Raw genomic sequence first — 24,869 nt, forward strand, 5'->3', positions numbered from 1 at the left:
TAAATGGATAAATTACCTTCTCAACATGTCTTGTAATTCTCCAGAGGCCTGGTAATGAACTAATCATATGATTCAGGTGTGTTGACCCAGGGTGAAATGTAAAACCTGCAGGGACACCTGCCCTCGTGGACTGGGATTGGGGACCCCTGCTATAAATACACAGGCAAGAACATGAGGGTACGAGGAACAGGTGGGAACACAGACGGAAGAAATTAGACCTAACGAGACACGAGGAAACGCAAACTCAACACACTGACATAAGACACAGACCTTCAAAATAAAACAGGAAATACACCTGGCTCAAGGGCACAGACTTGAAACTACACAGAGGGGACAGAAAACAGGGACCTGAGAACTAGAAATACAAAACAAACTATCAACCTATCAGTTAAAACCTAGAAGAAAACAAAGCTCAATGATAACACAAAAAACCAAAACGCTGGATCACCGACCCAGGATCATAACAACTATTAGCTTAAAAGGTAATGCAGCCTAGAGACTGCTTTGAGCTCTTGGGGGCTTTTTTGTTACATATTATTTCATTCACTAATAATAGGAACACTGTTCTTAACAAAGCTACTATTTGCCTCACATAAATAATTAATTTAAATTCTCAAAAACAGTAACAAAATAGTAATTCTAGTTAAACTAGATACTTTGGAATACCTGTCACACCTTCCACTGTTGCAGTTTGCAGACCTGGTAGTTGTTAAAAAGGCCTAATGGGCAGATATATGGTAGCGAGTCATCACTGCTGTATATACTTCCTCTGCTCCCAACCTATCAACCGCTACTGTATTACTGCTGCTGCTAAGACTTGGCTGGCCACTTGCAAACCCCACAGAGGTATTTTTAAGAGAGTCTGCGGCCGGCTCAGTAATTGTGACAGTGTCTGGCTGCTCCCAGTCGGGTCCGGCACAGTTACAGCTCCAGGCAAACCCAACCTCCGTGGGCAAACCTCTTGTCTCTGTTTATGGATTTTTAGTGTATTTCTCATTTTATGTTCATTGCTTCTGTCTCATCTATCTCTCGGCCCAGTTTACTGAGGAAAATGCAAAGCAAGCAGCAGCGCAGCACGCAGAATAGAGTGATGTCATTTATTGTGGTTTGGGGGGGACACACTGACTCCAATTTTTGGCCTGCCCCGTCTGAAGGCGCACTGTGTCTTGGAGTCGCTGGCTTTGGTGATTTAAAACCTGAAGTTTGCTTTTCACAATGATTTGTCTGGTCCTGGTCCTATACTGTAGCCTGCAGGCTTCAAATCCTGAGGAGCAGGAAACCAGCCAGACCAGACAAAACACTGAACACGTCTCTCACTGACAGGCAAAGAATGAGGTGTTGAAAGTGACCTGTGATGATTAAGTCAGCCACAGTGGCCGCACCATATAAGGCTGCATCGGTTAGTTCCTCTAAGAGCACTGATGTTGGCGTTAATCCTTCATTTAGACCCGGCTGATCCCAATCTGCATTCATCAGTGGAGATTGTCAGCAGCTATTGTAACAGTCGCATCTCACTGATGCATTTATGTGTTAATACTCCCATTATTTATATTTCTTTAATTCTTAAAAGGGTTAAAAATGTTGGCTTGAGGTTATGCATTTGTGCAGAGGTTAACTTAGGGACCCTCTTAAACTTAAAGCCAGTATTCACAAAAACACAAACAACATCCAGCTTTAAAAGACAGCTCTGATTAGCGCATACCTGTGAATCCAACAGACGCCTGCTTATCACCATCCGGAGAGACATGTTCAGGAACCTAGTGTGAAAATCCTTGCATGGGGTTTTTAATCCTGGGTCATTAATCTGTCCTTTTATCAACCGTTGAGACAGGTGGTGATGCAATGGTGTATGGGATATTTTACTGGGACACCTTGGGCCTCTTAATACGTTGTTTAAATGTCACGGCATTTAAAGACTATTGGTTGGAGACCATGCACATCCCCGGATATGGTCAGCTGACCATTTTTGGGAATTTTGCATTAAGTTCACTGTACTGAAAGGGTCTCTAACATCTTAAGATCCAATAGAGCATCTTTAGAATGTAGTGTAATGAGACATTATCAATTGAAACTGCTCATTCATAGTTTTTTCAAGCTGTTTCACTAGTTTTCATGCTGTTATTTTGGATAAAAAAATAAGATGATTAAAACTAGAATTAATGTCTCTTAAAACGGCCCCATTACATTTCATTCTTTAATTAAATGTCACTAAAGCTATGTCTTTGTACCCCAAGTTGGTGCTTTAGTAGTATACCCCTTGGGTTACTTGTACTCCTGCTTGGGAATCACTGGTTCAGTGTAGTGCTTCTTGTTTTAGTCTGTAATACCAAAGTAGTGCCATATGACACAAGAAATTCAGCCCATGTGTTGGCATTTTGTTGTGGAGGATAAAGGCCTAGCACACAGTTAGTTGTAATGGGAAATTTTGCCTAATCTTCCTTTATAAAAGAGGCCCCATAATAGCAGCATGTTTGTGAGTGGCATACTGCGTAACGCTGCACATATACATCTTTAAGGTGTAACCTGTGGTTATATTGCGGGTTATACTGCAGTGCTTACACTTTAGTGTGGGTGGTTATGTGCACAGGATGGAGGGTATGTTTTCAAGAAGAGGAGGTATAATTTAAAGTTAGGCCTGTTCAATGTTTCAAAGTTAATTGTGTTTGTCAGTACATAGACTGTGACAGACATAAATGTATAGAGAGAGAGAGGGAAAATGAACATCTGGATGTTTCTTCTATCATCAGATTTGTGTTGTTGGGTTTCCATAGGGTTTGCTGACATCATCAGTCACATGGTTTGAGTCCGTTTTTATTCAGAGCCTGCCCTGAAACTGTGGTGCCAGTGTGGGCTTGGCGCTCTGAAATAGACTGCACAATTCTGCTGACCAACAACTGGTGGGCAGCTTTTGGGGATGCAGCTGGAAGAATTACATCAGACCACGAGCTCCAAAAAGGAGATACAGGGAGCGGCTCTGGTGAAGAGTGGTCAGATGTGGTGTTTGGTGTTAAAGCATACAATAAATACAGGGACGGGATGATGTGGGGTGATCGAGGTTGAAACAGCAAAGTCACGCCTTTCCAAAAACACACAACAGATCTGATTCTTTTCAGAAGCGTCTCAAGTTGTGTTCGAGTGTCTGGCTGCTTTGGCTTTTCAGTTTGAGGTTGACACTCAGTCTGACCTTTGTCCTTGATTTAATTCTCACTGACCTTTAACTCTTTAGCAGTTCTGTGTCAGGAGTGGCTCTGACTAACACTTGCACACAGTCGCTAATTTCTATTGCCTTTGCTGTTTGCTGTTGAGATATTTAAGTAGGATTTACCCTTAAGTAAGGGGGTTTTAGCAAAAAGAACAATGGCCACTTGTGTTTTTAGAGGGTTTAGTGTGTTGTTTCATTTGGGGATTTATGTAAAAATTTTATTACAGTGGGTTTGGCTTCATTTCAGTAATTTCATGATCCATTGACTTTGACTATTTTCCCCACCATTAACATGTAATTGCATGTCTCTGTTTTTCTCTTTTGGGACTGTTTCCTCTTTTTGAACAGATTTCTAGTGTGTAAATACCAAGTTATTGAGCCAGTCATTCACAATGTTTTTGCTGTCTGGATCTACATTTTCATTTTACCATAGCACTTTACGTTAGGTCGTGACACATGAGAATTGGACTCACCTCTGACCTCTTGCTCATCATCCTTCAACCTGGTTATTTTGGAGAGCTCTTCCTGTTAAAATGAGTTTTTCCTTCCCACTGTCCCCAAGTGCTGCTCATAGGAAATCACCTGATTAGTGTTCTTCTCTCTGTTTAATATTGTACTGCCTATGCACAATGTAACTGTTGTGGTGAATTGGCCCCACATCATTGCAATATTACACATCTGCAAAGTAGAGGTTCTTCTTTTTACTTTTATAGAGAAACATGGTCATGGATAAAAAATGAATTTGCTGCTGATCAAAGTATCACAGAGTCAAATGTTTATCTATCTTTTGGTGTTACGATGATGCAAGCATGCAGTAAAATCTTTTGTAAGTTGTAACAATTTGTTCACTTTCTGCACACAAATCCTTTCCTCATGTGGAGCCAATTCCCTGATCAGTCTGACACTTTAAGGATAAGAAGCACATTTCCTGTTTAAAATGTTTTTGTGGGTGATTGGCAGTGTTAGTTCAGAGGACCTTAAACGATTAACCAAATCATGTCTCATCATACCATTATCCCCAGTATCACCAGAGTCACTGGTATCTCGCGTTTTAGTGAATTAAGCAGATGTAATAGAGCATTAACACATTCATGAAACCAAGCTGAACTGACACTGTCCCATGAGATGAGCAGTGTCCAAATCTGTGATCACTGACTGACTAATCCTTTACGTGTTAGGCAGCCAGATGGCAGTTAATCCTCTGCTAGACTGACATGAGGCTGCTTAGACTGACCTCTTTAGGCATAGAGCCTTTCAAAAGAGGGAGACTTATCTCCAGAGAGTAAAGGTTGTGGTGGTGAATTCTCTTTTATCTTTTGTTATTGAGCCTCTTTAATCAAAAAATCTCTCTAGGAGCCTTGGTTCTCAGTGATAAACAAGCATACTGCTGTCAGTGTAAATCACTCGAACGAGGCTTCTTGCTCTAAATAAAAACACCTTTCTTGATCAGTAGTGTTTCTCAGGCTTATGATTTTTTAAACATTAATATAAATTCTTCTTGTAACTTTTTTTTCCAAAACCTGGCTGTCTAAGTACTTATTTAAGAATCCGTGTCTGGGCTTGGTGTCATACTTTGCTTTTTATACGTATATATAGAGTAACCAGACCCGGACAGCCAGCAGCCTGTTGGCTTGCTGAGTCCTTACCAAACACGTGTGGAGAGACAGCCACCGTTGAGGTTTAATGCTATTTTGTGTTTTGCTTTCTGCATTTTTCTTCTTCGAGTATCCACTTGTCTGGAATCACTTAAGTTTGACCTCAGAAAGCATCAGCAACATAAGCCGCAAGATTATTTTCAGCAGGATTGTCTCATCAGTTGGCAGCAGCTGGATAGTTTCTGTCTGCACGTGCTTGTGTATGAGCGTCTGTCTGTGTGGAGTACTGTACTTGCAAATGTGTGCATTAATCCCCACTTTCTGTGTATATGGTGTGTATTTCAGCTGATAGCAAGTTTGAAAAGAGAGATCCTGTCACTTAAGGAGGAGCTGGCCATGGTGACTGGAGAGCAGAGAGACGACCGACTAACTCCAGAGGAGATCCAGAAGTACGTCACCTCTACTTTTTAAAGTCCTCATCTTTTTAATCGTTGCATCGTCAGATGTTGTTCTCGAGTTAACTAAGAATGTAGAGCAGCTCAAACGTGTATCCAAGCTCCACAGACTGTATGTAAAAGATGTGACGTCACATAATGATATGTGGGTTCTGCATTAGTGTTATCACCATCATCATGTTGTTTTTTGTGCCAGAAGATGATCAGATGAAGATCACACAGACACAGATATTGCTAATTAGTGCTTAGTTAAAATTTTCGTGCCATTTAGTTTCACTGAGTCAGACATGACCATATTTGGATTAGAGGGTGGAAGGTTAAGTGCAAACACCAAGGGGTTTTGTTTGCAAGCCACATCAACAAACTTATAGCTGCATTCTTGCCAACCTTGAGACCTCAGAATTAGGGAGACATTCAAAAGGGCGGTTGGTGGGGTGGTATACATATACATATATATACAAAAAACTTGAATTTTACAATGTTTATTTATCGGATAAAATAAGTTAAATGTCACCGTTATTATTGTCCAGCCGGAAACAGCAGGGGTATCCAAATTTACAATGGTGGAAATCCAAATTTACAGGTGGATGCAGCCAAATTCAGAGGCTGCATCCACCTGAGGACCCGGCCTTCCAGTCTAAGTGGGCCAGGTCCTCCGAAAGCTGGGTAGACTGGAAATGAGTAATGTGAAATTGGATGGTCTAGCCTTCAGAATTACATCACAAGCTCTCTCGATGGAGTGAAACTCTGCGGTCTGCTCCCTGCTGTCTAAAATATAACCAGACACTGGCGTAAATTTTCGACCATCTCACACTTCTGTTTAATCAGTTTTCTGTTTGACGTTTATTCAGCTGTGTGAAAACCCTGGAGGAACCCACCCGAGGGATTAATAAAGTTTTATTTTATCTAATCTAATAACTTTAATCTTAGCCAAACCGATTTACTGAAAAAACACTGAAAAGGGCCAAACAATAACATGTTTAAGTTATTTAAGTGACTTATATATCATGTTTAACCAGAGTAGCGAAAGACCGGATTTGAAAACAATGTGCTGGGAGTTTGCTGTTCTCGTTGGCTCAGATATTTGAAGTTTACACAGCTACATTCTCGCCTGAAAATACGCTAAAAGTTTATTTTGCCAACCAGAAAGAGTAAAGAGTAATATTGAACTAAGTAGCTGCAGTAGTAGTAGCCATTGTTGGAAACTGGAATTGGCTGGGCCAATCTGGGATATAGTTTTTCAATTTTGTTGTCCGGGTGGAAAATCGGGAGAAAATCGGGAGAAATTTGGGAGAAATTTGGGAGAATTGTGGTGCTGGGAGATTTTCGGGAGGGGCACTGAAATTCGGGATTCTCACGGAAAAATCGGGAGGGTTGGCATGTATGTATAGGTGCTACACAGATGTACAGGTACCTGCTAATTAATGCTAAGTAACAAACAATTTCCTAGAATTGCAGACTTCACAGACTTCTTAAATCTTAGGACAGTGAACCACACAGAAAGACATTAATTTTCATGTAATTGCTTTAGAAAATCTCCAAAAGGCACCAACACCACAAACACGGCCTGTTTCAGATGAAGCCTAATGGACAGCTAGCATCAGCCCCTAATATTATAATCAAATTATTATTATAATTATTAATTTGATAATTGGAATGGAGACCAAACTATTTTCTGTAGCTAACTGTGAACATGTCTATTTCTAATGTAAAGCTGAATCTTTAACATTGAAGTCTGTTGGGATAGTCGTTTTGCATTTCACTGAAGCCTTTCCTTCATTTTCAGCCCTAGAGAGTGCTGTGTTGATCCTTTGGTGCTCCTCAGACCCACAGAAAAGTGCAGAGTATACTTTATGGACTGTAATTTGTATTTGCAAAGCTCAAACCCACAGATTCTTAAGGAAAAATGTCTGGTGATTTATAAGTATTTGGGGACTGCCTAATGTGCCTATATAACTTATGGTGCTGGCTTCACATTGGTGCTGAGTTGAAGTCTTGCTCAGTGCGGCTTAACCAGATCTCATGGCGTTTCCCAGCGCTGCTTTATTTCTGCTGCTGTACTCAAGTGGCAGACTGACCCAGGCAGTCGGGCAGGGCCAGGGTTCAGACCAGAGGTTTCATGGAGGATTTGGCAGATTGCTCCTCAAATGCTGATGCATTTCCCATGCCTTCGCCCCCACAGTTCACTCGTTTTATTATTTCCTCTCTACCCAGGTGATTATCCTTGATTTGCCTCTGTTTGTGCCAAACTCACACTGGGAATCTTTAATAGTATATATTATGACCACATTTGCTGGAGTTTTTTTGTTGTCGTTTCCTCTCTATTTGAGGTCCCCACTCATCTCCTGCGGTGATCGATTGCGCATATCCTGGGTTATTTACTGTCACAGTTCCAAACGCACACACATCCTCGGGACTGCTGGCCTTTTATGTTTCCAAAAGACACTTCTGTGTCAGTCCACTTCTATACAAGCTAAAGTCAAAGTAAATGTTTTAACAAGCAGTGTTAGTTTGCTACACTTGCTTAATAACGGCTCACATCACACACAGTTGAGCCACTTCTTGGAAAGTTTCCAATTCCAGTGTTTTTTCTTTCCTCTTGCAAAGTATTGAACATTGCATCCAAGGGCATTCTTAAGGTTCATGAAACCACTGATGTCTTGCAGGACCCTGAAACAGGACCGCTGCGTTTGTTTTAAGTCCTTCATCATGTAAACCTTGCATGTTCTTATGTTGAACAAAAAATAAAAACCGCACACTGTCGTGTCTACATTGGATGGGTTTGGACACTTGCCTCCTGCTCTTTTCCTGTGGCCGCTTCCAGATCTTGAAGAACTAATGTTTGGACTATCGTTTAATGATAGTTTATCAACAGTCCGACCCAGTGGAGCTGAAACACAAGTTTAAGTAAATAGTTTTCTTTGACCAGACCCACATTTTAAACTACTCAAATGTACATCTTAACTGTTTCAGTGCTGAGTGAGGAAGAATATAAGAGGGAGTGTGGCACTGCTTAGATGGTCTCTGTGTGTTTATGTGCACGTGTTTAGATTGGAGGAGCTCGTCAAGGCTTATCTGGATGATCCCGATCCAGATGTGACACTGTCACTGGGACCAGACATGAGAAAGATCCAGTACTGCTTCTCCCTGCTAAAGGTAATGTATTCACAGTAACCTCTGTGTACAGTCTAAGGAGCTTGGAAAGAAAGTGACTGGACTTAAGTTTTGTGAAGACACTCACCTCTCATCCAAGAGGCTAAAACCAAATGGTGGAGAGTTTTAAACTCTAGTGGGAATTGTCCCTTAAGAGTGTTGTTGACCCATTATTGATCATGTGCCTCGTCACATGACCCAAGGTGTGAAACAAGGCATTGGTCATTACCCGTATTATTCGGTAAAATCACTGTGAGACTACCATTACTTGGATGACTGAGAACCTACACAGACCTGCTAAGTCGCCTCAGCTGGTGGACGGGACAGTTAGACACTGTTTTTTTCAATTTTCATTAATCGGGTAGGGCTGTGCGATATGACCGAAATCTCATATCTCGATTTAAGACATCTATTGTCCCAATAACGATATAAATCACAAAAATTTTACATTTTCTGTAAATTCTGTGAATCTCGGGCAGCTCGATTTGTGTGTTTCCAGCTGGGCGTCGTGTACCTGGAGTCGAGTGTTTTAACTGATGCATGAAACTATACATTTTTAGACATAAGTTGTAACGGTCGCCGTTTTCTTTGTGAGGATTTATTACACGGCGTGCTGTGGGGAAAAGCCTGTTCTAACATCTGAGTCTAAGGTTTATTTTGCTTCTCTTCCATAAATACTCTGCATACTCTGTCACGTGATTCAGTTTATTTTGAAAAGTTTCAACAGGATCTTAAACTTTATTGTGAAAGGTTTATGTGGAATATAAACAAGCGGACATGCAATGGTTTTACCGTTGTTGTTGCTAACGACAACGCATAAAAACGGGTGCTTGTCCGTCTGTCGTGTGGTTATATTAAATATAAGAGAAAGAGAGAGCTTTAAGAAATTAATATAGCCACTACAGTGACCATCAAAACGATGAAAAAATATTTCCGTAAACAGTTTATTTTGCGACATTCCGCGAAACAAACGATAGCGTAAAATTAAACAATAGACGTTTTTATATCATCATCCGATATATATTGTTATATCGAACAGCCCTATAATCTGGTGTTATTGTCTTTTTTAAATTAGGTTCTTTTGATTTGAGCAACATATTTTCAGTGAATTCATCATAAATTTAATCATTTATTTTTTGTCATGTCTGTTAAAATAGGCAATTATTTTACTAATTTGATCACACATTTATTAATGAACTCTAAATCTTTTTAATGTCTATTTTTACAGTTCAGTTACTGAATTAATGAAACCACCAAAATGTTTACTTCCCACCATTCATCACCTCAGCTTGGACCAGGTGACCCACATCTTCTGAACTGCTCACCCAGCTCTCACCCCCTGAGTTATGGTTGAAACTTATTTAAATGAATTTCCTGCTTTCAAGCAATTAAAGGCTCTGTGGAAGGTTACTGACTAATCAGAATTTTATCACTGTAATTTCACTGAAATAGCCAATATTAAAATCATTAACTAGAAATGTATTGTATGCGTACGCAGTCACGGGAAAAATCTTTTTGGTATTGTGTGTGGCTGCTAAATCTCACTCTGAAAATGTTTTACTTCTTAGTGATGTCAGATTTTACTCAGAGTTGTTGATTTTGATGGCTGAAGGCTGATTTTCCCACAGCCTGGCTAAAGTCTGAAGACAGAGTTTTGCAGTTATTTGCCATTTAATTAGATCCTAGGTGTAATGTTGACCCGCCGCCCTTAATGCACGTCTTTAAGTTAAAACTTTCCAAGAATTTCCACCTAATCGTAGCAAACAACCCATCTGAAAACTCATCCATGCCATTTTCTTTCCCACTCACCTAACCCGAGTCACTAGAAGGCAGCGGCACTGCCATTTGAAGATGTGTTGTGTATTTTTCACAGTTTAATGAAATTTTCTAGCTACATGAAAGTGATGGCCCTGTGACAACCTGGGAAACTTTTCAGGAGGTCTTGATTACTTTCAACAGTGAATTAGATAAGCAGTTAAGGAAACATTTAACTGAGATCAAACATATTTACATGAAATATTAAAGTTGATCTCTTCGGCTTTTTCTTTATTTCCCTTGATAATCCTGTTCCAATAGTAGATGCTCTTTTCCAACATTGTCAAAGTTTCACATAATAACTGCTCTAAATGCTCAGTTTTACACAGTTATTTTTTTTGTTTTGTTTTGTTTTTTTAAATTCTTGGCTACGTATTGTGTCACAGAGTGGAAATATCACAGCAGTACGGTGGCCCTGAGAGGCCAAACGGACTGCAACGTAAGAAAACACCAGCAATAAGAAAAACGCTGTTTTTCTCTCCAGAAACACTTCCCTTGTGCTTTTGAAAAATCTGCTTTTTCCTATTTCCGTTTTTGTTTTTTTGTTTTTGTTTTTCCTATTTCCGTTATGTTTTGTATGCTTTTACAGCATTTTTCTTATTGCTGGTATTTTCTTAAGTTGCAGTCCGTTTGGCCTCTCAGGGCCACCGTACAGCAGTGACCAACATAACATTAAGAGCAGAGTACATCCTGGCTACTTTTGTATATTTACTGTCCTGTAAAAAAGGTCATCTTCATTGTTTTCTATGGAAGTTCATCAATAATAATACTGCAAAATGTATTCAATTTATATTAGCAGTAGATTTGCAATAGAAATTTACGAGGATAAGGATAATAATTATAACTTTAAACAAAACTGTTTAAAACACACAGTTACAGAGTGCTTTACAGTTTGGATTAAAACCATACATTTGAGAAGCGTACATAACAACTATACAGTACATTTAAGCATACAGTCGAGGATGTGTTCCTACATGCATTTACGCTTACCTACAAACATTTGGTGTGAAACAAGGGGTTAATGATTAAGGAAGAACTAACCTGTAAAAATGAGTTTTCGGTAGCCCTTTATATTTACAGTCTAAATCTGCAAAATAATCGTTAACGTAAGCTTTAAAATAAATGTAGTAAATACTGGACATCCTGCATGCTACAGGTATGTCAGATAGAAAGAGAGAGAGGCAATCTTGTTGGTCAGAGATTGTGTCAAATAAACAAGTAGTTTCCATAGAGAAAGCTTCTGGTTTTAACTTGTTCTTAATTCAGATTGTCTGTCATTATTTTAAAATAGTGGGAGTAGCTGAAAAGATTTCATCTATTCATGTTCGAGCTTGTTGAACATGAAGCTTGAAGAGTGCCGTGTTAGTTGAATTGATCTGATAAAGGGCTCTTTACCTGTGGAGGTTTTGATTGCGATTATAGTAATGACACTGTTGCTGTCAACTCTAGAAAAAAATATCCTCTTTCGCCGTTGCTGTAGCAGCGCCACCTGTTTGATGCTTGTGGTATTTCATAGAGCTCCAACTATGACAATGTAATTTTAACTGCTGGTGGTTTTCCCTGTAGATGCTTACTGGGCTGCATCCTTTAAGCCTTTTTAATCATACATGTGCTAAATATACTTGATAGTCGGCATTCATCTACACTCAGTGTTGGCTTCCTGCTGTGTCAGTAAGGTGGCTATCAGCCTGGCACTGGTTATGTTGTACCCTACAGAGTCACATATCTCTAGCTGTGAACTCCAGTTCCTTTTAAACCTTTTAAAAAAGTTGACTTAAATGTTCTAAAAAGTATAAATTCATGTGTTTAAAAATGATTTAAAACTTTTGAAGGAACACCTGTCATGACCTTATGTCCAAATTATCTATATATGGTGTTGAAGTGATATTAACTGAAGTTTAAATAGGGTTGGGTTGTACTTAAGTGCAATACCAATTTGTATCACAAGATGCTACATTGTATTAATACAACCTTTATTCAAGAAACATTGATTTTCAGTGAAAACAGGCAAAAAAAAGCCTTTTGCTGAAATGCCGGTAGCTAAAAAGAAATACCAAAAACATACACAATAGTGAAGGTGGTTGGTGCTGCCAGGTGGTGAAGATTTTCGATTGAGCCTTCAATCCCATTTAAGGGAGGGGTTCCTGAGACATTTGTTGAAATAATTATATCAAAGGGACAGCACAGGTTGAGTTACTTGGAGACAAAGTTAGAGAGGCAAGGCGGAGATGGTTTGGACTTGTGCAGAGAAGTATTGTTGTATTTAATATCTGGCAGCTGGTGCTCAGACTGAACTAAACACTTGGGTAAGTTGTTGTTAGAAAATTTGTGTTTTTACAGTTCTTTTTGTTTTGGCTATCTACTCAGTTTGCATGTTGTGCATAAAATGTTTGTAGAAAAGTTCTAATTTATGGAGAAAGTCTTAGGCAATGACGTGCTGCTGCTGCTGCTGAGCAATGGGAAAATGCTGCAGTACTCACGCCGTCCCTGGGCTTTGGTTTGGTTGAAGTTTGAGCAGCCACCAGAAGCTGTTCCAGACCCCACTTCAATGTCTGTTTATCTCTCCTTCAGTTTGTTATGATCCGCAAACTCTATCTCCCGTTCAGTTTACATTCCTCCGAGCATCACCCGAGTCGCACTCCAGTGTAAGAGTTCGTCCGGTTTGAATTTCATTTCATTTCTCTTTGTTCCCAGCGCTGATTGTCACCATTTCAGGCTTTTGTTCAACAGTTTATCTTTTGTGTTTCTGTGCCACAGCGATGACATGAAACTGAAAAGTTATTTTACAAGCCTGGGGAGCATCATCCTAACGCAAAATGTTCAGGGTCAAGCTTCACTCCTCATCTGTGCCTTCTGCATTTGGGAAAATTACATTTCCCCTAATATGTTTCAGATTTAAAGACCCTGTCTGAGCACCTGTGTTAAAAAAAAAAAAATCACGAAATCTTTCTTTGTGTGTGTGTCTGTGTGTGTGTGTGTACAGGTAATTATTTGGGACAAAAAGGGAGGAAAAAACAGATCCAGTGATGACAAAGCAACACCAGCAGCAACAGGGAGGGAAGAAGAAATTCAACACAGCCACCAAAGTGCAGGAGAGGTGGCCAAATTAAAAGAGATGCTCGGGCAACGTGATAACGAGATTAGTATCCTTTGGCTTGCTGCAGCTAGCTTACTTCAGCTCCAGTTAATTTCTATAAAGAAATATCTGATATTTCATACTGGAAGACTTTTTTCTTTCTGTTTCTAGTCTGTGTTTTATTGATCCATCATGTTTGAGCATTAGTTGCACATAGATCAAAGCCTGTGTGGAGAGGCAATAAGGGATTGAATGTTCTGAAGTACAATTTCTAAACCATCAGCTACCGTCTGACTTATTTTTCTTTTAACAATCAGCGAGGCACACAGAACACAACGTCTTGGCCTACATTTCTGTTCTCTGTTATTTTGATATTCTGGCTGCACAAGAAAACTTGGCAAAATTGGCTTTTGCATCCACAAGCTTAGTCATTAGAATAGTTGCCAGGTTCCTGGACTGAGCGTCAATAAGAAGCAATAAAAATGAAACTAAAAAATTGTTTTACAAACAAAGGGAAAAATAATTAGGGACCTTGGTATGTAAACATCAAACCTCTTATGTGTTTTAACTTATTTTGACTAACTACCTATCCCATATGGTGAAATGACTGTTGAATTTTTACCCAAAATGTACTTTTCAAAGATCTCTCCTGTGAATTATCAGGAAAGAGAACCATCATCCAGGGTACCATTGCTTGTTTCTGCTACTCTACCTCTTAGACATTAAATTGATGCAGTTTTGATGTTGAAGCTATGATGTATCCCATGATACTGAAGCTCCAAGTTGTTATAGGAGAAATCAAGCTGAATAAAATCAAGATTTTGGCTTTAGGTTGTGACACTTGGAGCGTGTCTAAAATTGATTTGGTTTCAGTTTTTAATTGAGCTCTTTCATCTATTATGAGAATCAAAAATGCAGGAAAAAGTACCATTAAAACAACTTAAAAACTGAAATTTTGACCCATTTTTAATTACTTTGAGGACCTGTAACTTCGAAAGGTAAAATTTTGCATGGCTTCATTAAATACAGTAAATGCACCGGTACCTATATAGCACTTTTATACTCAAACACTGAAAGCACTTTTTACCATAAGCCTCATTCATCCAGTCAAACACAGATTCATACAAGCTCTTTTTTGCTATACTTTGTCTAACAGTCCGGCACACACTCACTCCGATGGATGCATTGGCATTAACTGTGGGTTCAGTATTTTGCCCAAGGATACTTTGGCATGCAAACTTGAGGAGCCAGGGAGCAAACTGTCAACCTTCTAACTGGTAGAAGATGCTGAACATCTAAAACAATATTAAGTCATAACATTTGCTGGCTTCTTACGTCTTTACCTTACAGTTTTACTAACTCATTCAGGAGATAACTCATGTTAGCACACCCACACATGCCCAGACTCATCTTTTTTTGGAAGTGACAGTTATATGTCAAGATGCTACATGTAATGATATTTATTTAATGCATCAGTAGGGAAATGAGGCAAAAATCACCTTGACTGGTGAGCTGTATTGACCTAATAGGACTGCGTGCACATTTGGTGCAATTTCAAACCACAGAGTTTCAGATCCAGATGTACAGCATCTCATTCCTCTAATATACGGCTTCCGCTGTTCACGCTTAGCTGAAACAAGAGTTACAGTGTTTAAGGAAATGGCTTTTTTAAATTGGGTGATAATGAGTGGAAAATAAATTGAGCAGAGTGGATTTCAATTTAAATGAGTCTTTCTGCATCCCACCTCAGCATTTAATCACACTTACTGCTGATAGTAAAGCCTTCATTAGGAGAAAGGTCTTTATAGGAAATGTGTCTGTGTTATTGCACGGTTGGGTTACTGCACTTCTGTGAAATATAAGTAGGTTAACATTCATCACTAGCACACCACAAAAACACAGATTCTAATGACTGCTGTTAATCATAATTACTATTAATCATAATAATGGTATTGGTGTGTGAATACGATATTTCTAATGGCTTTATGGGATTATTCCACCCTCAGCCCCTTTTGCTGTGGCTTGCCGTTAGATCACTGCACATTAGCTGGAAAATTGAGACGTCTGCTTGATTATTTAGCCAGAAAATCTGCAGGTCTCCTAAACAAATCGAATATTATCATATAGATATTTTACCGTAGTATTTCTTGGGCCTGTTTTTTGGAATGTAAATTCCTTTCTTCTTTGATTTTTTCCCCCTCAAATTGTCACATACTGGTTTTCACATGATGCACGTGTAATTGCCAAAAGTGCCCCTGTACGTGTCTAAAGGCGCATATTACAGGTACTAATGTACATGCTCTCCTGACCATGTTGCCTTCTTTCATTGTGAAGTTTGTATATAAGGTTGCAGTAGCCTAAACTGTCAATCCTTCAGTCAGGGTGGTCTGTCTGCACTTTGTAACACTATAGTCTGTAAGAGTGACATTATTTCCAAACAGATCGCTAATAACTATCTAGATTTCAAACCTGTATCCGCTAGCTAATTACTGTGCTGCCCATGTCTGTATGAATGTCCTACGCCCTTGGCTCTACAGCGACACTGAGTCCTCCTCACAGGGTTCATTATGGGAAAGTTCCCAGTAAAACAAAGGGGGGGGGGGGGGGCATCCTATCTGCATGGGAGTTAGGGCACCTGGTTTTGCTTAGTTGACTCTGCAAGAGTGAATAGACATCCACCAGTAACATGATGACAGAGAAGCAACAAACATAGCGGATTTTAAACAAACGAAGAAAGCACAGTGGTTAGGGTGACAAATAAAACAAGCCGATGTCAAAATGACAAGGTTTTCTGAGGACAGCTCATGTGGTCACATTGCACCTTAAAAACGATGACTACAAAGGATTGGCAAATTTCAGAGAAATCTGAATTTATGAGATATAAACAGTGTTGGGTAAGTTACTTTAAAATAGTAACTTAGTTACATTACTAGTTACTTCTATCAAAAGTAACTCAGTTACTTCAAGTTACTCGTTACTTTCAAAGTAACTAGTTACTAGGGAAAGTAACTTTGGTTTTACTCAGAATTCTCTTGTTAATGTGTTGCTTCCATAACTTTGCCAGTCTTCTAGCTTGCTTACTTGCCACAAGTGCACTGTGCCACCTACCAATAGAAAGGAAAAGATAATGTGCATATTTCCACGAGAGAAATCCCACGCCTGGACCGTCATTGACTGCTGCCATGATTCTAGCCTACGTCACAGCGTCATGTGCGCCTTTTACATCCAACACAAAAACTGCAGTCGTGGTGCTTTGATTGTACTCAGAAATCGGAAATTCTGCCTTCTGAATAGGAAGATGTAGGTAACACCAGACTGCAGATGAGCTGCATACAGAGCTGGACTGGGACAGAAAATTGGCCCGGGCATTTTGACTTGAGACTGGCCCGCCATTATAGGAAAAATCATAAAGCCTTTGAATGAAAACAAATGCTGTTGTGACAGTGATGTTCACTGTTTTGATGGTATATATGCACCAATCTATCAATCGTTTGTTGTAAGATTCAGATAATTATTTTTTAAAAGCCAGACATTTTAAATGAGAATAAGAAAGAAAAGTATTTCCTTGTGCCCCCCTCTCCCTGTTAATGCCCTACCTGGCCCCCCTGGCAAAACTTTGCTAGACCCGCCCCTGCACAGTTACCAGCTGTCAGCTACTTAGAAAAGGGATCCTGGTGTTATCTGTTTCTCAGAATCAGTTCATAACTTCCCTTCAACTCATTCATGTCACCTAAAAGGTAAACCTGTTTCTCCATCACCTGTTCAGCTCTGATTCAGTAAGGACATCTCCTGGTTTCATCTTCATGTTTCCCTCTCACCAGATAACCAAACCGATATTATGACCAGCAGCTTTTTTGCAGCTGTGGCTCCAGCAAACATCAGCTGATACTAGAAATTAATATTAAATAAATTCTAACAACGGCTGCTCAAGCTTAAACGTGCTGCTGTTGTTTAGCGCGACATCGGCTGGTTTCCTCTTTCTGGCGCAAAGTGGGCGATAAACAAACAAGAGAGCCGATCAGCTGATCATTGATCAGTTTTCATGATTGAAGTAGAAACAGGAGAGGGAGGGGAATGAAAGAAGAAGAGGCAGCTGTGCAGCAAAGACACAGAATAACTCCAGCTTTGTGTCTTTTTCATTGTAGCTGAATTACGGGACAAATTGTTCCTTTTCACCTCAATAAGAAACGCGTAATATTTTCTCTGAATACCAGACGGGACGGTTGGCAACTCTAATAACTTATGAACAAAATAAAGTTCAACATCATTAACTTCATAGCACCCACCCAGCTGTATAGAAACTCCGTCATGCTAGCTAGTACACAGTACGGAAAAAGTCAGAATAACGAAAATAAACTCCACCTAAACTTAGTTTATATCTGACCCAGATAGACTGCAGGTCATAACTTCTTACCTGAAGTTCAGTTCACACTTGGACCGGCGGCCGCCTCGGGTCTCTTTTCCTTCTGCGTCCCCTTTCCCTCATCCACCTGCTGCCTCCACCACTTGCTAATGTTACAGAATCTGTGGAAGCTCCGCGATAGCCACCACACAAAGTAACGAGTAACGACCGTATCTAAATCCCAGTAACGACTAACGCGTTCCTGATTTTGGCATAATAACTAGTTACCGTGCTCGTTACCACAATAATAACGTAGTTACTGTAACGCGTTACTTAATAACGCGTTAGTCCCAACACTGGATATAAAACAATAGAATCCAAATTTCATGCTAATGATCCTATAGAGAAAATATTGACCTGATTTCTGTGGAGCTTGAATATCCCGAGTTTTCCTAACAGGAAAGTGTTTTTGTTTGTGACTGTCACTCCAGAGCAACTCATGTTTTCAGGTTATTTTTATTTATTTATTTATTTATTTATTTATACACTTTTTTTAAGCAAAGTTTATGCTAATTAAACTCAAAGTGTATATATTGTAGTTTATATCAATGCATGCTGACACACGTCTCTGTCATGCATTGTGCCAGTTTTTCCATCTCTACAGCAGCTTCTCGGTGGTCGGTCATCTAAACTGACATCAGAAAGTCTGGATTTAAGTCACATGACCTATCCAATACATGTTCTACAATAATAAGTGACAACTGGGTGGCTTTAGCCAATTAACTCTCACCTTTTCTTTGGTAATAAGAAATTTTGTGTCCTTGACCTCCCAAATTGCAGCATCCAGCTCAAAAATACTTAGACCCACCTGTAATTTTGTGCACTACATGGCTGCAGTGTAAAAAATAACCTGTGAACTGTGATGAATTGTGAGCTGTATGAGCGACAACATCACTGACAGTCTCATTTGTGACTCAAATACTGTGGTGGGTGGTGATATAGATCAAAGGTGCTCAAAACTTGTGTAACACTATACTCAGCCACCACTGAACATTAGACCTGGGTGGTGTATCGTGTTGAGATCTCATGACTTATCTATCCAGAAGCAACATGGCTATCACTCAAGGCTTCACTGGTGTAAATACTAAGCCCTCAAAGCATCATGTATTACTACGTGGAAACAACCAAAAAAAAACCTCTCATGTTAGTATTGTACATTCATTTCATTCCTGATAGTAACTATAGTCTCTCACTGTATATCTGTGATAACAACTTAAATTGACAGGCCTGTGCTGATGCCCTGTCTTTGTTAAAGCAGTACCATAGGTTGTCACTTATTACACATTCAGTGGAGAACATCAGCTTTTGATCATTTATTGTACTTGGATTCGTTTTACACTGTTCAATTCATCCAAGATGTTGTCATTGGAGCTGTTTGGGTCTCCTTTTACTTAGGTGAAAATGTGAAAAATATCTTTGGGCTAGGGCCATTAAAGCTTGGTTGGTTTTGAGCCCAGAGAGGACTCGGTTGCTTGGTCAGGAAAATATCATGGCTCCAAATATTTTAAAGAATGGTCATGACCGTGCTTTGAAGAAACTAACACTTCATTTTGGCAAGAAACAGAAATATTTGACCCGTTTGGGGGCAAAGCTGGCCAAAAGATACGAGTTCAACTTGCTTGCACTAATTTCCTTTCCTTGAATACTGTCATTGTATTTGTTAATGTAAAGAGTAGGGAAACAAATTGTTCCTTATAATTTTTATTGCATACATTGTGTGGTACATTGAAACTGGAGTAGTTTGTGGCACCATTGAGAATGAAATCAAACATCTGCCATGTGTGGCAATTTTAAAGGCATTTTGTGTATTTCCTGTAATGTCTGGCTTGTTGGAAAGTATATTAGAGAATGACTAAAAAGCCGAGGAGGAGAAGAACATCACGAGCTGAATCTAACCGCAGCATTTTCACCACATGGCATGCGAAACAGCCCACAGATCTCACGTTCTTACTCCTATAGAAGTTTTTATCTCCACTAGACTTCTGTGGTAGCTTTGTGCATAAATGAAGATATCAGATGCCAATAATGGAAAAACCTGATGAACAGCGGTTTGAAGTAATGACTTGTTTGAATCAATGACACAGGACCCACAGAAACAGGCTCTTTTTCTGTAAATGTTGGCTACAGTAGGTCATTTGGAAGTGTGTTAGGTTTAGATTTTGGCAGTTTTGAAAACACTGTATGTTTTATTTCAATGGAAATTGTAATTAGAGACTACTTCTTCATATTATTGTTTCCACTGACATCCCCTTTTGTCATGGCTGAAGGGAATAAAAGTTAAGTTATGCCGTTTTTGTCTTTAAAAATCCCCCCGCGGTTATAGTCTGACTGTAGTGAGATGTCTGCAGATCTCATTGTTAGTTGTGTGACTCCAAATTAGGGGTAGGCAACTCTTATTTCATGCTGACTAATAAATTAGGGGAAGGGCCATTCACAGGATAAATAAATCAAAATATGGTTACACGTTGAAATGAAAATATTACTAATATAAAATAAAATCCCTTTAAAACGATTTTAACTATAAGGATAACTTTCTACACTTTTCTTTTGTGGTCAGTGACTGCAGGAAGAACCCATGCACATCACTAATGCTGTTTTCCCCCTTGAAATGTTCTGCCAGGCCTTCACTGCAGCAACCTTTGATTGTTTCTTTCTTGTGAGTCTTTGAGTATTCAAGTTTGCATTTAATAACTTAAAAAAAATGCTCCTTATGGTTGAAATCAGATGACTGACTTGGCCAGTGTATAATATCTAATTTCTTTGGATTGAAAACTCTTTGGTTGCTTTTGCAGTATGCTTTGGGTCATTACAGTGCAAATCATATTTGCACTGTAAAGCGTTGTCTAATTAGTTTTGCAGCATTTGGCTGAATCTGAGCAAAGGCTGTAGGCCTGTGCGCTTAAGAGTCTGTGTTGCTGCTTAAATCAGCAGTCACATCATCAATAAACACTAGTGGCCCATTTCCACTGGCAGTCATACATGCCCATACTGTAATGTTGCTTCCACCATGTTTGATTGATAATGTGGTATGCCTAAGATCGCGAGCTCTTTCTGTCTTATTTTCTTCCTATCATACAAGTAAATCTTGGTTTCATTAGTGCTTTTTTGTAAAACTGTGCAGACTCTTTTCTTTGTTTTCTGCTAAACTCTAAACTGGCCTTCCTCTTCTTAGGTCTTTCCATTCCCATTTCCCCTTGTGTATTCTCATTGTGTTCCCATCTTATCTCTGTATTTATCTTTTGTCAGATTCACATTTTAGTCTGGGTCTCAGTCTGTATGTGTGTGTGTGTGTGTGTGTGTGCGTCTAGTTACTGTTTTAATATGATAGTCTTATATCTTGTGTGCTTCATATTGAATTTTACTTCCCCTGATATGCCGCAGCTGTCGTCCCTGGTGTTTTCAGTCTTCCTAATTACTTGCCGTGTATTTATTGTCTCAGCCTTCCCTTGTCCCTTGTCATGTCCTCATCTCACATGGTAGTGTGTTTCTTAGCTCTGTGTTGTGCTGTTTTCCCCCTCAGAGTTAATTCCTAGTTTAACAGGCCATGAAATGTATGTGTCCAGTTAGTTTTGAGCCCATTAAAGGGGATGCATTGTAAAAACTGCTATAATTCCTAAATTATAGGCCAGAGGCCTTGTCCAAATACCTTTGGACCTTTAGTAGTCACAACAACAGTAGTCAGCTCGAACCAGCCCTGGGACAAGATCTAAGAAGAGTCAGTACAGTCACTCAGTTATTCTCAGTTACACTCTTAAGCAGACAACCACATCAGTGGAAAAAGACTCCCAAGAAATTCTTGGCAGTGTCATCTCTGCAGGCTTTTGGCTCCTCTCCACTGGCTCATCCCAGACATTGCACCTTCCTGTATCTCTCAGGTCGGATGTCATTTAGGAAATCTCTACAGATGCACAGCCTTTATCAAATATTGAAACATTTGGGAATACTTTTATAACAATTTTGTCAAAAAATTTACTCTAGAGCAGCTACCTAACTGTCCTCATAGATGCTTGACATAAGTTCTTTGATTTGTGATCTGTCTAATTGAATTGAGGGAGATTTTCTTGCAGTATCTCACCTCCAAAACAAAGACAAGAGCATTCTTTAATTCCTTGCGACAGGCATCTTAGTTAAGATGTTGAAGAAGGAGAAAAAAAGAGCCCAGGATGCTGCTGCTCAGCTTGCAAACATCACCAACAGCCAGAGTCAGAGTACATCGAGTGTGTCCACGGTGGAGCTGTCACAAGAAGGAAGTATGGAGACCATCTCATCAGACCACAGAGGACGAGCTATACAGTACATGAAAAGAGGTACGTCAACCTTAAGGTTTTCTCCTTGTCTTAAAAGGCAATATTGAAAGATTTGGCATGTTACTTGTTGCATATGCAAAAATAGTGTTTGAAAGACTGCTGATATGTTGTGATATAGAGTCAAAGTGTGAATCAGGTCCAGCTTCTTTCAGATGTTTTTTTCCTAAACATAGCAATTTCTGGCCTTAAAATAAGGCCATATAACTTGGTTCAACCAACTCAAAAGGAGTTCATTGAGCCAAATTATCAAAAAAAAAAACCCAAAAAAAACCCAGGTAGTACAACTAGTGGTATTTAAGAGGGACTTATAAGAGGGACTTATTTCAATAAAAGCTGTCTGTACTTTCAAGGAAAAAAATAACATAGGCAAACATTCTCTGATGTAATTCCTTTCTTGTCTAATGTTCTCTAGATTTTTCTACTTTCAATAGAAAATGTCTTTTTTAAAAATTAGCATAGTATTTCTACTATAAAAAAAAAAAAACCAAAATTAAAAGGAAAAACATCCATCAACTAACTAGTAATGTAACTGTTTGTAGAATGGAATATTTTTAGTCCAGGCTGTTAGAGAAGGTTTCATTGTTTTAAATTATGTTACAATCTCTTCAAAAAGCATTTAATACATGAAAAGAGTTTAATCCTGTATGTTAAAGTATTATGCATTTCCAAAGCATTTCAGTGTTTCTAAAGACAAGTGTCCACTTGTCCACATGTTGAGAGTAAAACCAATGTCATTTTTGCATTTGGTGTGGTATTTGATACTGTATATGTGAGCTATCAGTGCTCAAGACTAAAAGTAAGAAATGAAAACTGGCTGGGTAATATTCCTCAGAAATAGAGCTGACCTAGTACTAACGCTGTTCACGCTTACCAAAATATTCAGAACAGGTCCTGTCCCACATGGACTAATAAAGCACTGTATGAATTAAATCAAATTTTCACAGATGTTGACTCCATTAAGCGTCACACTCGCTCTTTTTAAGCTTTGAAAAATTAGGTGCTGAGTCTACAGACAGGTGATCTCTCTCGATTGGAATGTAGGCTGTTTTTTGTGGTCTTTTAGATTTTCACTGTGCCTTTTGTGTGTGTCTCTGGGCCATAACAAATTCCTGATTTGTGGATTTTACTGCATGGTAAGGGTCTGACATACCAGAACCCTTTTCTTTATTTCTACACAATGCCATGAGTAGGATTATACAGTGGGGCAAAAAAGTATTTAGTCAGCCACCGATTGTGCAAGTTCCCCCACTTAAAATGATGACAGAGGTCAGTAATTTGCACCAGAGGTACACTTCAACTGTGAGAGACAGAATGTGAAAAAAAAATCCATGAATTCACATGGTAGGATTTGTAAAGAATTTATTCGTAAATCAGGGTGGAAAATAAGTATTTGGTCACCTCAAACAAGGAAAATCCCTGGCTCTCACAGACCTGTAACGTCTTCTGTAAGAAGCTTTTCTGTCCCCCACTCGTTACCTGTATGAATGGCACCTGTTTGACCTCATCATCTGTATAAAAGACACCTGTCCACAGCCTCAACCAGTCAGACTCCAAACTCCAAGACCAAAGAGCTTTCGAAGGACACCAGGAAAAGAATTGTAGACCTGCACCAGACTGGGAAGAGTGAATCTACAATAGGCAAGCAGCTTGGTGTGAAAAAATCAACTGTGGGAGCAATCATCAGAAAATGGAAGACATACAAGACCACTGATAATCTCCCTCGATCTGGGGCTCCACGCAAGATCTCATCCCGTGGGGTCAAAATGATCATGAGAACGGTGAGCAAAGATCCCAGAACCACACGGGAGGACCTGGTGAATGACCTGCAGAGAGCTGGGACCAAAGTAACAAAGGTCACCATCAGTAACACACTACAACAGCAGGGAATCAAATCCCGCAGTGCCAGACGTGTTCCGCTGCTGAAGCCAGTGCATGTCCAGGCCCGTCTGAAGTTTGCCAGAGAGCACATGGATGATACAGCAGAGGATTGGGAGAATGTCATGTGGTCAGATGAAACCAAAGTAGAACTTTTTGGTATAAACTCAACTCGTCGTGTTTGGAGGAAGAAGAATACTGAGTTGCATCCCAAGAACACCATACCTACTGTGAAGCATGGGGGTGGAAACATCATGCTATGGGGCTGTTTTTCTGCCAAGGGGACAGGACAACTGATCCGTGTTAAGGACAGAATGAATGGGGCCAAGTATCGTGAGATTTTGAGCCAAAACCTCCTTCCATCAGTGAGAACTTTGAAGATGAAACGAGGCTGGGTCTTCCAACATGACAATGATCCAAAACACACCGCCCGGGCAACAAAGGAGTGGCTCCGTAAGAAGCATTTGAAAGTCCTGGAGTGGCCTAGCCAGTCTCCAGACCTCAACCCCATAGAAAATCTGTGGCGGGAGTTGAAAGTCCGTGTTGCTCGGCGACAGCCCCAAAACATCACTGCTCTTGAGAAGATCTGCATGGAGGAATGGGCCAAAATACCAGCTACTGTGTGTGCAAACCTGGTAAAGACCTATAGTAAACGTTTGACCTCTGTTATTGCCAACAAAGGTTATGTTACAAAGTATTGAGTTGTATTTTTGTTATTGACCAAATACTTATTTTCCACCCTGATTTACGAATAAATTCTTTACAAATCCTACCATGTGAATTCATGGATTTTTTTTTTCACATTCTGTCTCTCACAGTTGAAGTGTACCTCTGGTGCAAATTACTGACCTCTGTCGTCATTTTAAGTGGGGGAACTTGCACAATCGGTGGCTGACTAAATACTTTTTTGCCCCACTGTATGTATTAAAAGGACAGTACTGTATTTTAAACCTGTAATTTGTTGCTGATGGGTTTAAAACCTGTAATAC

At 39.6% G+C, this 24,869-nt stretch overlaps 1 protein-coding gene across 5 annotated transcripts in view; it reads left to right on the forward strand.

Annotated features, from left to right (window-relative positions):
* kif6 (kinesin family member 6) overlaps positions 1 to 24,869 on the forward strand; it is an 86,757-nt gene that overhangs the window by 30,825 nt on the left and 31,063 nt on the right. For all 5 annotated transcript variants that reach the window (XR_014871159.1, XM_085143206.1, XM_085143204.1 and 2 more), the window contains exons 10-13: positions 5,143 to 5,246; positions 8,303 to 8,408; positions 13,204 to 13,363; positions 21,817 to 22,005. Coding sequence is in view for 4 of the 5 variants with exons in the window: in XM_085143206.1 (XP_084999332.1) it covers positions 5,143 to 5,246; positions 8,303 to 8,408; positions 13,204 to 13,363; positions 21,817 to 22,005 (559 nt within the window). In the remaining variant the exon portion in view is untranslated. The remainder of the gene's footprint in view (positions 1 to 5,142; positions 5,247 to 8,302; positions 8,409 to 13,203; positions 13,364 to 21,816; positions 22,006 to 24,869) is intronic.

The sequence above is a fragment of the Neolamprologus multifasciatus genome, chromosome 19 (assembly GCF_963576455.1).
Source record: "Neolamprologus multifasciatus chromosome 19, fNeoMul1.2, whole genome shotgun sequence".
NCBI classification, from domain to species: Eukaryota; Metazoa; Chordata; class Actinopteri; order Cichliformes; family Cichlidae; genus Neolamprologus; species Neolamprologus multifasciatus.